The sequence below is a fragment of the Tamandua tetradactyla genome, chromosome 1 (genome assembly GCF_023851605.1).
Source record: "Tamandua tetradactyla isolate mTamTet1 chromosome 1, mTamTet1.pri, whole genome shotgun sequence".
NCBI classification, from domain to species: Eukaryota; Metazoa; Chordata; class Mammalia; order Pilosa; family Myrmecophagidae; genus Tamandua; species Tamandua tetradactyla.
The window spans coordinates 139,727,152-139,740,687 of NC_135327.1; the positions used below are offsets into that span (position 1 = coordinate 139,727,152).

The 13,536-nt window shown below is 38.6% G+C and overlaps 1 protein-coding gene across 6 annotated transcripts in view; it reads left to right on the plus strand.

Moving 5' to 3' along the window:
- MAGI2 (membrane associated guanylate kinase, WW and PDZ domain containing 2) overlaps nt 1–13,536 on the plus strand; it is a 1,430,555-nt gene that overhangs the window by 1,302,802 nt on the left and 114,217 nt on the right. For all 6 annotated transcript variants that reach the window (XM_077153531.1, XM_077153591.1, XM_077153676.1 and 3 more), the window contains 2 exons: nt 8,609–8,794; nt 10,726–10,882. In XM_077153531.1, coding sequence (XP_077009646.1) covers nt 8,609–8,794; nt 10,726–10,882 — 343 coding nt within the window. The remainder of the gene's footprint in view (nt 1–8,608; nt 8,795–10,725; nt 10,883–13,536) is intronic.

Sequence of the window (13,536 nt, forward strand, 5' to 3'; positions counted from 1 at the left end):
TGCAATCAGAAACTCACAGGGCGCGGAGCTGTACAAGAAAAGAAATGAAATCACAAAACACCACAGTGAACAATATATTTACATGTAAAACTGTAAGCAGAGATTTAACTGAAAATAATGGAAGAAAAATTTTGGTATGGTGTCTTCATTTCCTGGCTGCCATGACAAATGCCACATAATGAGTTGGCTTAAACAATGGGAATTTATTGGCTCATGGTTTTGGAGACTAGAAGGCTTATTTCCTCCTGGAGCTGATAGCCCTCTGGCTGGCTGGCAATGCGTGGGGTTCCTGACTTTCCCATCACATGATGATACCCTAGCCTTTCCCTCCTGACTCCTCTCTCTCTCTTTATCTCTCTTTCACTGAAACCGTGTATATGAATTTCATCTGCTTAATCAAATTAAGGCCCACCCTCATTCCATCGAGTCATGCCTTAACTAAAACAGCGTCTTTAGGAGATCCCTCTAATAATGGGTTCATACTCACAGAAACACAAACTAAGACCAAAAGCATGTGTTTGCGGGGGGGGCGGGGGTACATAATTCAACCTACCACAGATGAAGAGAGAAGATGAGAGTAAGTGTGGGTGCTAAAAGCTCTATCATATTAGGGAGTCAATAAATGATGACTAAAGTTGTTCACTGAGAAGTAGCCATCTAAGAATATTTAGGAAAGTGGAGAAGAAACAGCTGAAATAATTTAAATGTTTGCCTTTGAGTCTCACAACCTGTGAGGTTAGAGAGGGTTGGGGTAGGAGACTCGTGTTTTTCATCCTAAGCATTTTGGCTGTATTCTATTTTATTAATGTGTGGCTACATTGTATCAGTTAGCTTATTTTAATTATAAGAGATTCCCAATTCTAGAACACAGAACTATATTCTGTTGACTTAGCCCCTTTTATGTCATGAAGTAAATTTTAAATTTTTTGTATACTTTTCTCATTTTGTAAAATAATTCAGCATTTTCTAATAATAATTTCATAAGGCCTCTATAATAAATTATAAATAAAAGGAATTTATTCAGGAACTAAATTTTTCATCATTAAAATAAACAACTAAGTCCTGTGAAAGGTAGATTTGTATGTTTAAAATGAGAATATAAAACCATACCACTGCCCCATGACTGCATTTTTTTAAATGATTAAACAACTTGCTTTTTGCCATGAGAAAAAAAAGTCTTTATTATGTTTTAATGTAAATAATTCTATTTTTTTTCTATTATTACCAAATCACCTTGCTGTTTGGTTATTTTGTAAGGAATTCTTGCTAAATGCTATTAAATTTTATTCACTAAATCATTCAAGTTAAGCAACACAGAATTTCACCTTCTGCTCCTTGTCTGGGGAAAGTCCTGGGTTGCTGGATTTACTGACTGATAGAAACGTGCGTCCTTTTCAGGGTCTTTGGGAAGAAGTGAAGAAAAGCTGAGTGAGGGGTGATATTTGACTTAGTGGGATCAGGTATCCTATAGTGACTTTCAGACCAAAACAGGTCAAAAAGATGTCCCAGTTACCTAGAAATTAGCAAGGTGACTTCTAGGGATATGCAGAGAAATAAGAACTATCTCTACAGAAGAGAAAAAGCTTAAGCATCTAAAAACAGAACTGATTTTCAGTTCTCTAAATCCAGCTTCCCATATCCCACACACAGATCCTCCCCACACCTACATAATTGAGTATCATGACTATTCTAAAGTTTCTTTGGTTCCTGCCACTGTAATGTCCAAACATCTTGTCAGGCTGTGAGGGGAAAAAATCATATCAAAAGTATGCATAAACTCCTTGAAATATGGTGGTTTATATTAAAGTCTATTTAAAGAGTGATAGAATATTTGCTTTGTAAATGACCCAGTAATGTGTGACTTATTGCATAAGAGTAATTTTCACAAAGAGGCAAGAGAATTAAGATAATTTTGGGACTTATTGAATCAATGTATGAGTATCCATGGTCTTTAAGAAATGGATTCATTTGGGCTACCTTTTCTGGCAAGGTGGGTGAGAAGAAGAAATGCATCCACGAGAGTGGGGAGACTTTCTGTTCCTACCCCACCTCCTATCCTTCTAGTTATTTTTCTTATCACCCATAACATGTTCACATTTATTTCTTCCAATTCAGACACTAAAAACAATGGAGTGGTACAAAAAGAATGTGCATTAAGGATATGTCTAAACTGGACTGACTACATAATTTGCAGGGCTTAGCATGAAATGAAAATGCAGGGCCTTTGTTCAAACTTAAGAGCATCAAGATGGTGACAGCAGAGCATTAAACCAAGCTCGGACCCCACTGAGCATTGAACCCTGTGTGACTCCACAAGTTGCACACTCATGAAGTCAGCCCTGTGTCTACGGGACCACCAAATCTTTCAAAACAATGAATCCATTTTAACTCAACCTTGTGTTCCAGGATAAAACAGTTGAGTTTAATGCAAGGATATTCCTTTTAATTACCAGTTAACTCTCAGCAACTGCTATGAGATTTTAAAACTTGGTGCAGATTAAAAGCATAGACACTAAAATATGGCTAGCAATCATTTCTCTCTTCACAGCCATATAGTTAACATTTTCTATATGGTGTGTTCTACCCTTGGAAACATGAATTCAGTTGGGATCCCAAATTGCCCATCATGGGCACCTCTTCCCATCCTCTGCCTAAAACATTTGCTTGTTACCAACTGGAAGATAACTAAATGATTCAACCACAAAAGAATGACTCATGGGTGTCGGGAAGGTGGGGGGAGCGTACTTTTTGAATATGCCATCCTTAAAACACCAGCTGCTTGGTTTTGGGTCTTGAAACTCATTGGGTGTGAATTTCAGGGAAGCCTCTTTTTTTCATTTTTGGAACACTAAATTTCACAGACTTGTAGAGGAAATCAAGTCATGCCATCTGTTTTCTTTCGTAATTTCACCACCAATTTTTTAAATATAAAACATGTTTTTTTCCACATCTTCACCTCCTGATGATCAAGAAAAACTCTTTCGAAGGATACTGTGTCACGCTATAGGAAGGGACAACCTCTGGCTGAATGGGTTTGACACAGTAGAACATGAGGCTTCTAGGAAGGAGAGATGGAAGATAAGCCAGATTAAGACTGGGCTCAGGTTTCTGAAGACAGAAAAGCAGATCAGGACCACAATGTATTAATGAGATTGACGCACTTGTGACAATTAATCTTCCATCTTTCTATACATTGAGACGCCATCTAAAGAAGCTGGGATTAAAGGCCTTCTATCAGAGATTGCAGATAGCCAAGCAGTCATTGTGAGAGCAGTAGCAAGCCCGTGTTGCAAAGCATCTCCCTCCCTGGATTTGATAGGACACTCTTGAGCTCCGTGAGTTTTGTCCTAAGGGAGTTACCACTTTGATTAGAAACAGTTATGCTTCCTCTTCCCCAGAATGACTCTCCTTTTCCTCACCACTCCTTGAATCCACATCCAAACTCAATAATGTAGCCCCTATTCTCTAGTGTTGTTGCATCTTTCCTTTTGTGTTTTATGATTTGCCATTTGTGTTTTAAGTATTTTCATATGTTTATCTCTGGCCTCCTCAACTAGACTGCATACCTTGAGGGTAGGTAAAATGCCTTATTTTATGGTTGTCTTCCCCACTGGCCCTAGCTCAGTTCATGATACTAAGTAGATACTTAAGCAGATAGGTGTTGACTGATATATTATTTGATCCTCTTGTCCCAACACTCAGTTTTTAAAACTAGGTGGTAGGGTGGGCCACGGTGGCTCAGCAGGAAGAGTTCTCCCCTGCCATGTGGGAAACCTAGGTTCGATTTCCAGTGCCTGCCCATGAAAAAAAAAAAACGAAAAAAAAAACTAGGTGGTAAAATTATCAAAATAAAAAATAACTTGAGTCATCCAATTAATTCAAGAAAAGCATTTCATATCAGGCCATGAATTCAAAACTCAAACTAACTTCCATTACCTCTTTAAGCTAATGGCATGTTGTCCAACTTTAACAATTTAATGGAATTGTGAGCTATAGGAGTTTATACTATTGATTGCCTTTGCAGTATTTATTTTTGTCACACTCATTTCCAAAACTTCTTGCTTGTAGGTTTGACATGATTGATGACGAACCCATTCTCCTTATTTAAGGCTTTTCTCCATATGTAACTCTACTTTGTGGGATCTATTAACAAAGAGATAATTAAATGCAAAAATGATTCACCAGACTTTTCCTTCTCCAAAATAAAATGCATGTAAAACCCAGAAGGAAATAAGTGAAAATTAAAGGTTGTGGGGAATCCAATAACCAATCCCTCAGGATGGTACAGCTAAGAATTTCAGGAAGAATCCATCACTGAATATTTCAGGAGGAATACATTGCCAAAGCAAGAAGAGTCGTACAGGTTTACTACCCCATCTTCTTTATGGGGACTGGCCTAAGGTAGACTCAACATAAGCATATTGGTTGGATCAGTCCATTTTGCCTGAGGAATTTCAGAGGCCAGGAAGGTCCTACAGGAGTCACCAAACAGAAACCCACTGCAAGAAGGGAGGATCACTGCTTCCTGCAGCAGTGTGGTTAGAAACTCAAAGAATCCAGGCCTTTAAAACTAACCAAGAGATTGTCCCGTCCAAATGGATATCTCTGAATATTCCTATTAAAATAAGTGTGTGGCATGTTGAGCAGTGCCAAGAAAGTCGGTTCATCTTCAGGAGAATATAAAACATACTGCAGTATTAATGTACAGTATTCACCCAGAAAGGAATAAAGAAAAAAATGTGTTTCTTTTTCCATAATTTATACGATATGCAATTAAAAGGAAATTTCAAAGTAGTGACACATTGTCTTCTACCCAAATGTCAGTGTGTCCAGAGCCACATGACATATTATAACATTTTCCAAATATCTATATATCGTAAGCACACTGTGTCAAGAAGACTGATCCAGAGACTTGATTTATGTTGCTGCCTGACAGATGATATCTGCAAGGCAGGCTTCTAAATGGACTGCACTCAGGCAGGCAGTTACCTTAGTCATCAATTCCAGAGAATTTAATGAGTACCATTCATTCCAATAATAGAAACCAAGGTCATGGCCTCTTCCTTGCTCTGTAATTCCATTAGCAATGCACAGAAAGCACTTAGGTCATAACCTCTGTGGACCTTTCACTGAGCAAATGGAACTGCATCTTGTTTTCAGAGAGAATCCTCCCCAAGCACACCCCTTGTCAATGATTTGTTGTACATCAGCATTCGGTGTAGATATATATGTAGGGAAAGTGCTGGTAAAGGAAAAATGAGGCTGCTTTCAGCTGCCAAGAGTTTCAAGTACTGTTTTTATTAAAGTAAATGTCAATAAAAAACAATTGTAATAAAACTGTGTCAGGTTCTTCCAATAACTGAACATATATTTTTAAGTTGTATGCTTATACATTAGTTAAGCCACTCATCATTCTATGTGGCTACCACAGAATTTGATTTTCATTCTTTTATTTTGGTTTCTGTAGTTTTATTTTAATTGCTATTTTAAATACTATAATAAGTTAAAATGGCCTTGAAACTAAGATCTACCACCATAAGTGAATAATAACTTCCCTCTTAGAATGTAGTTAGTTTAATTTACAATGAAACTTTCATCTTGAAATTTCAAGCAGCATTTGAGGCTTTTCAAAACAAAGGTTCACTGGTCATTCCCTTCCTCTTCATAATTCAAATTGCTTGCACCCTCCTACATCAACAACAAAGGGGAATGGCCCCAGGGTTTTGAGGCTCTAAAAGCATAGGTTTGAATCCTGGCCTTGACACTTTGTTTCCTCATCAGTAAAATAAGCATGATTATTACACTTTACTACTACTTCACACTGTTGCTGTAAGGCACGCTAGCACAGTGCCTTGAAGTATCAAATAATCACTTAATAGTGTTTGTTGGATGTATTTTGAATTTCATTTCAAGTGGGAGTGTTTCTAATACCCCTAAAAAAAATCACTTCAAATGAAGGAATGATGCTATGATGTGAAGTCCTGGCTGAATGGCATTGGAGGAAAGATCCAATTTTCCTCTCCTGACCTCCCTTGTCCTCTCACCTTGCCTCTTAAATGACAACTGCTGCAAAAGCCCTGCTTCAAGAAAAGTTCCTGACTTCTACCTTCCCCTGTATCAGGACCACTGATGGCATGTGTGCAATTTCCTGCTTAGAGGCAGTCTGCACTCACAATAGAAGAACACCAGGCACTCTCAAAGCAGGTAATCAAGTAGAGGAAGGAGAGAGCAAAGGCACGAAGAGGCAGTGTGGTGTACTGCTTAACTGCAAGGGCTATGGGCTCTGACAGACTGAAATTCTATCACTCTACACAGTGGAATGCAATAAATATATATAACATCACTCCACATAGTGCTTGGCTTGCATACATGCTAAATAGAAGGCCAGATGAAGAGACATTGTTAATAACTTTCAGTAAATATGAATGTGAATTTGCATGTGCACATGTGCTTCTTGTGGTGTATATGTGTGTGTGTGTGTTACGTGCACACAAGGGTCAGATAATTAAGAGCTCTGCATCATGCTGTTTTCCTTTAAGATATTAAACTCTTACTTACAAGTTAATGTTTTCCTCCAGAGACCTGCAACATCTCTTTTTTTGTAAAAGCAGAGAAAAGCAAACAGGACTCTTGGCCCCATCCTATGGCTGTCTAGTCCTCAAAGCACTTTTCTCTTTCTTGTATGAAGCTGTTTTCCTGCGTTGGTACATAAAAGATATTGCTCTGTGTAATCCTGTATTAAGTAAAATGTTCCCTTCAATTTTAGTTGTATTACAGGTTTATCCCATGTAGAAAGAATCCTAGCTGGTGCTACTAGTACCTACAGATGAGCCAGCAAACACACACACACACACACACATACACACAGTGTTATCAGAAATATTAGAAATAATTATAGCTAATCCTTATGGACCAATTCTTGCATGCCAAGCACTGTTTCAATCGCTTTACATATAACTCATTTAATTCTCAAAACCACCTTGTGAGGTCAATGATATTATTATCCCAATTTTACTGTTGGGAAACAAAAACTTAAGTTAGATAACTTTCTGAACTTCACAGTGCAGATAAGATACACAAATATACACATTATGGCTAGGGTGATCAAATAATCTATTGACCATTCAAGGAAGCTTTTGATCATGAAAGGGGATCGAAACAGGAACAAAAGTTAAATCAAATTATGTTTGAAGACCAAGCATTTTGCAATACCTATGTCATTCTTTTAAAAAACAAAAAATAAATGAGTTCTTGTTACATTTCTATTTGAGAAATAAATTTTCCTAAGACTCTAAAGTAATCATGGTATGCTCTAAAGTAAGGTGTTCTTTCTTAATAAAAACCATTAATGCTTGTGGTAAATAAAAATGTGTTTGAACTTCCAACAGGATGTTTCAGGAATACAGGCTCAGCCAATATTTTCATGTTATTTATCACCTGTCACAGTAGAAGAATGAGCAAGGTGCCAGTTCATTAACTCACTGATTGTCCTTCCTTACCATGGTTATTAGTTGATGATATGGCTTTAATTATAATTCGTGCAAAATAGACATCCCCTGAGCATAATGAATGGTGGGTTGTAGCTCTTTACACAGGTTAAATCAGTACCTGACTTCTCCATGTGGAAGACAAGACAGTCATTGACAGGTTAATTTCCTGACTGGGACTCCTGCCTTGCACAGAAAAAGGAAAGGGAATAGGTTTCTAGACTAAAAGCTCGTTGTGGGCATGGGCTTCGAGTGCTAGTGATGTCTGACCCCAGAAATAGTTTTGTTGGTAGGCATTCAAACATTCCCATTGAATAGAAGTCAATCTGCTAGAAAAATGTGTATCCCCACATACATGCCTCTCCCCACACTTAATTAAAGAAGAAGAAATTTACATGATTTTAAAGTCATATGCCATAGTTCATCAATTCTGATACACATTTTGTTCATATTCTAACATCTTAAATATTGGGGTACATTCTTATAACCAGTGGAGTATTGTTATTTAATGGGCAAAGACCGATATTTTCTTTTTCTTGGAATATAATATAAAGGAATGTCTTATCATTAGCAACATCTTAGATTTGCTGAATAAAGTTGCTCATAACTTCTTCAACAGTTAGCTACTGGCCATCTTGGTATATATTTCTTTCCTTCCCTGTTTTCTCCTCTCAGTAAAATAAAAAAGGGTAGAAATTAAATTCCTGCTATTTATTATATTTTTCTAAAACTGAGTATTATTGTGTAGACTATGAGCTCTTTGGACACAATATTCTCCATATGTGGTTCTCAAACATTCATAGATAGTCTGGCCTCTTGCCTGGACATTCTGATTTGGAAGTTCTGGGGTATGACCTAGAGAGCATGCATCGAAAGTTTGAGAACCACTGGTATATGTGTTTGGAATTGACCTATCACTGTAAAGAAATTGAATTTAGAAACTGTGGTCTCAGAAGTATGTACAGGACCACATTTGATAGAAATTATTGTAATTTCGTAAAGTAAATATACTGACCAAGAAACAAATTCTGACATTGCATAATTTCTTTTGGGGATGGGACTCAAATGTAGAACATTTATTGGTAATGTCCCTGATAACTGTTTCTCTTGGGGATTTTCAGCTGTGCCCCATAAAATTGGACGCATCATTGATGGAAGTCCTGCAGATCGCTGTGCAAAACTAAAGGTGGGAGATCGGATATTAGCGGTGAACGGCCAGTCTATCATCAACATGCCTCATGCTGACATCGTGAAGCTCATCAAAGATGCAGGTCTCAATGTCACCCTTCGCATCATTCCTCAGGAGGGTGAGTGCCTGAGCCAGGCTTGCAGAGAGGCCATCAACACAGATACCCTCTAACTGGGGTGTTCTCAGCCTTCCTACCTGGTCATATAGTCTGGCTGCCATCAGTTTGGGGTCAGAATGCAGGAAGTTATTTTTATTTCCACTTTTGCAAAAATTCATACTCAGTTGCAGCTCATATCCTGTTTACTCCGTGCTAATTTCATTCAGAGATCAAACTATGTGACATTGCAGGCTAAATAATCTAAGTCCCAAGACACTGAGTTATTCAATCATTCTCGATGGTCTCAGGGTTTTTATGGTTCTATTAAGCCAGAACCCATTCAACAGAGTTGATAGAGTTACAAATGTGAAGAAAAAAAACCCAACTTATTCATGTTAACAGTTAATCTCTGGAGGATTCTTCAAAGTCAGATTGATTTTGAAAAGCTTGAGGAAGTTTTGTGGTATAAAGAGCTCATTTAGAAAATGCTGCATCTGACAAGAATTTTAAATTTGCACTTAGCTTTTTGAATTTCTCTGTACAAGAACTCCACCCTGAGGCTTGAAGAATATCACAACTCACAGCCATGCCTTAACGTACCACAAAATCTCGAGTACTCACCATTTCCATTCACAGCTTTGTTCATTACAAGTTATACCTACTGACTCATTAATGAGATTCAAGGACTCAGTCCCTGGAGCTCAATGGTTGAGTGGACAGTGATGTCCCACACAAGGTGATAAGCTCGCTCAACTTGGTACCTTCTGTTTTACTCAGTCCCCTGATTCCATCTAAGGACTATCTGATGTACAGGTGCCAAATGGCTAAACAGCCACCTGACTTAGAATATAAAACGTGGTTCTCGACCAGTGATTTCACCCCCAGGGGACATCTGGCAGTGTCTGGTGACATTTTGAAGTGTCACAACTGGAGAGGATACTCAATGCAGCTAGTGAATGGAGGCCAAGGATGCTGTTAAACATCCTGCAATGCACAGGACAGCTCCCAACAAAAGATATATCTAGCCCAAAATGTCAATAGTACAGAAGTTTAAAAACCTTGATATAAATAGAGGAGAAATTTAAAGATTAGGATTTGTGAGAAAAGAAAAGGATAAGGAAATGCTAAAAGATCTCCTCCCTTTAATCATCCAGCCAAAAAAAAAAAAAAAGAAAATGGCCATGACTTTTATAATCTATTATCTATAAACACCACCAATGTGTATAAAATATTCAGTTGAAATTAAGTGACCCTGCACGCTAAAAATCAGACATACTGCTTATATTTCCCAGACTGAAATGTGTCTTCCCTGATCCTTATTCCAACATGTAGAGATCATGTCAGTTGAAAATTGGATGCTGTTACCAGAAAAGTCAAGAAGTGTTTTTACTGAAGAATAGCTTTTGACCCTTCCTGTGTGTCCAGTATTCCTTTTCCTTCCAGAGAACTATGGAGTACAAAGAGTTATTAGATAATAAGACTGGCAAGGGACTGAAAAAAATATTGTAAAAAAAGCATTTACTTCTACTATGGTTAGTTCCTTATCCAAACTTTAAACTACAGGTAAGATTTCTCATTACAACCAAAGACTAGCAGCTAAATTCCTTAGCAAGCAGTGTTGGAAAAACACTACATGTTTTAGAGCTTATTTCTTTGAATTGCTTTCTCATAGTTCTAACAGGTTATTTTTTATTGTAATCTTCTCTTCTGACGAAATGACAAGAAACTCTATTCATAACGTTGGTAAGCAAGTTATAATTAACAAAAGCATGCTCATACCAGAAGTGGTATTAGCATTTGATAAGTTTTACTTTCTTCTTAAAACCTAATAGAAACTGAAATAGGCAAAGCCTTGAGATATCTGAGGGGCAAAAAATTAGCATCTCTGTCCACCTCTTGCCCTTTACCAAATGCTAACCTGACTGAATTTCCTGCTTTGGTTCCCATCTCAGAGCTCAACAGCCCAGCCTCAGCTCCCAGCTCGGAGAAGCAGAGCCCCTCAGCCCAGCAGCACAGCCCCGTGGCCCAGCCAAGCCCCGCCACACCCAACAGCCCTGTCACCCAACCGGCTCCTCCTCAGCCGCTTCAGCTACAGGGACATGAAAATAGGTAAAGTTCCCTCTGGCTTTTCTGTTTCTGAGAGGCAAGGGAGGTGGGGAGAGAGAGAGATTGAGGACAGGGCAGCACACATGCTGGGAGCGAGTTTTTCTTAAACCTAGAAATTGCCATGGCACCCTTGTGTGATTGTGAGACTGTGTGTCATGTTTGTGGTCTTAATTAGTAATCATAACTGTGTCTGTCCTTCACTGTAAGAGAGCCTCTCCTGAAGCAATAATGAGTGATTGGAGATAAGCAGGGGTTAGCTAACTGGAGAGAGCCCAGGACAGAGTGAACAATATATAGGGAGGCCCTTTGGCTACTAAGAAGGTCGGAATGAGGTCAGTGTAGTGGCAGGTAGGATTTGAAATGAAGCCAACGAGAGTGGCAGGGGCAGCTCTGGACGGCCTTGTAGACATGTTGAAGATTTTGATCTTTATCTTCAGTGTAGTTGGAAGTCATTGAAGGGTTTTAAGCAGAGAACTGTCATCATTGGATTTGCTTTTCAAATAAGATCCCTGTAGAGAATAGATTAGAAACTGGTCAAAGTGAATACAGATAAAGCAGGTAGAAAGCAACTGCCATTGTCTGATGAGCCATGAAGGTTGTGGCTTAGAAAATGATGGTGGTATGGAGAGGGGGAAGTGGTGAAGGATTTGCCAGCCTGAATAAATGTCAGCATTTGGACTGTTCATATTCAGTGAAAATCTTGCATCTCCCGACCCACCATCTAAGGAGATCGTCCCATTCCACACATATGGCTGAGAAATTGGAATCATGAGCTAATGTGAATAAAGCATTTTGAACTTCCAAGAAAATGATACCATATAAAAAGACAACGCTGCCTTTTTTTTTTTTACATGTGTGATGAGGAACCTGGGTTAGGTTGAGTCATTAAAGAAAGAGATGAAGACACATTCCCATGTTGTTTCGCTCCTCGCAGCTGGAGGAAAACAGAGCACTTCATGGGAATATTGCTGAATACAAAACCCTCGCAATCTTTTCCATAATTCTAATCTTTTCTGAACATCTGCTTCCCATCTCCTGCCTCTCATGTTGGTAAAAATGAAGTGAGACCCTGTTTTTGATTACCAGAACTCTCTGGGTTCATCACTCACACTGTTGCAAAGCAAATATTTTCCCTGTGCCACAGGTGCTATTTCCATAAAGCCCTATTGTACTCTGATTTCCACATTTGCTTTCATAGAAAAGTACATGCCTATTATTCTCAACTGTTTATGTTTTTAATATATGCCAAGAAAGAGAAAAGACCGAGTCCCATAAAGCAAATGGTGCAGAGGTAAGAATTTGACAATCTGTGAGAAAAGTAAGTCCTGGGTGTCTCAGTAAAAAGCCCCAGATGTGTTGGCTCTGACCACGAATTATTTTGACAGATTGTATTGGCTTTCCTGGGATTCATTTTAAACTCAGGAGAAAGGACCTGTGTGTTCCAGCAGTCCCTGAGCCAGCTTTAGACTCTTTCTTGTCTCTCTGCCTTTGTTGATTAACCTCCCAGCCATAATTCCATCCCTGCCCTTCAAGTCAAACTCTCCTAAACATGGACTAGCCTTGGGGTGGGTTATTTCCCCGCTGGTGTGTTATAGTACAGTGGGAAGAGCACCAGCTGGATGAGGCCTCTGTCGTGTCCCACTGCCTCATTAGCTACTAAATCGGCAGGGATATTTTGACCCTTCTCGTGGGAGCAAATGCTCTTTAGATCTTTTTTCTCCTGACCATAGAATAAAATATTTACTAGTTCGAGGATTAACAGATAAATACGATCCAAATTTTTATAAATCACCCATGTATTTGCTCAAATTTCTTAGATATTCTGCTTTAATAATACTAAAAGCCCAATAAGTACCCACTCTTATTCCAGGGCCCTTCACTGGTACTTGGGTTCCCTGGTTTAATTCTTTGACTGTTGGTAGTTCTCATTTGCATAAGAATGAAGAGAATAGATAATCTTACAGACACCAGAAATATTTTCCCAAGTGCATTTAAAGGTGAGCATGGTATCAAAGGGAAAAATCTCTTTGCCTCTTTCTAGACCAGGCTAGAAATTTCTCTGAGACAGCTTGTATGTAAGTACACGGTATGATTTTTCCATTTGTTCATTTGTACAAGGAGTGTCTACTTACACATCAAGTTGAATCAGTCCCCATGTTAAAGTGGAATAAAGTAAGATGACAATCTGCGTGCAGATTTTGTGTTTTGTGAGTTAGAATGAATGAATATTTTACCCTGGCTAGTTTAATTTTGAATCAGCTTCCTGCTGACATCCTGTACACTTCTGCCCGTTTTTCTGTCCCTTAACATCCTTCTGGTATGTGCTCAGGGAACATGAAATAATTTTAATATGAACATGAATAAAACACTATTCAAAGAGAAGCACTTGTTGAAAACAAAAGAGCAACTACATAATATATTCTAAAACTAAGCATAGACAGCAGAGTTCACCTTCCCCAGCAAAGATAATTGATGTTTGGCTGTGTTTCAGATGGTGAGAGCAGTGGAAAAGCCTTGGAAATTGACTTCTTTCCTAAGCTTTGAAGCCTAGATGTTTAAACTGGAAGGGATCCGTGAAGGGTCCACATACGGCGCAATCCTACCGTGTGATCCCCTGCCACATGGGCCATCTCTTGGTTCTGGAACTTTTCATACCA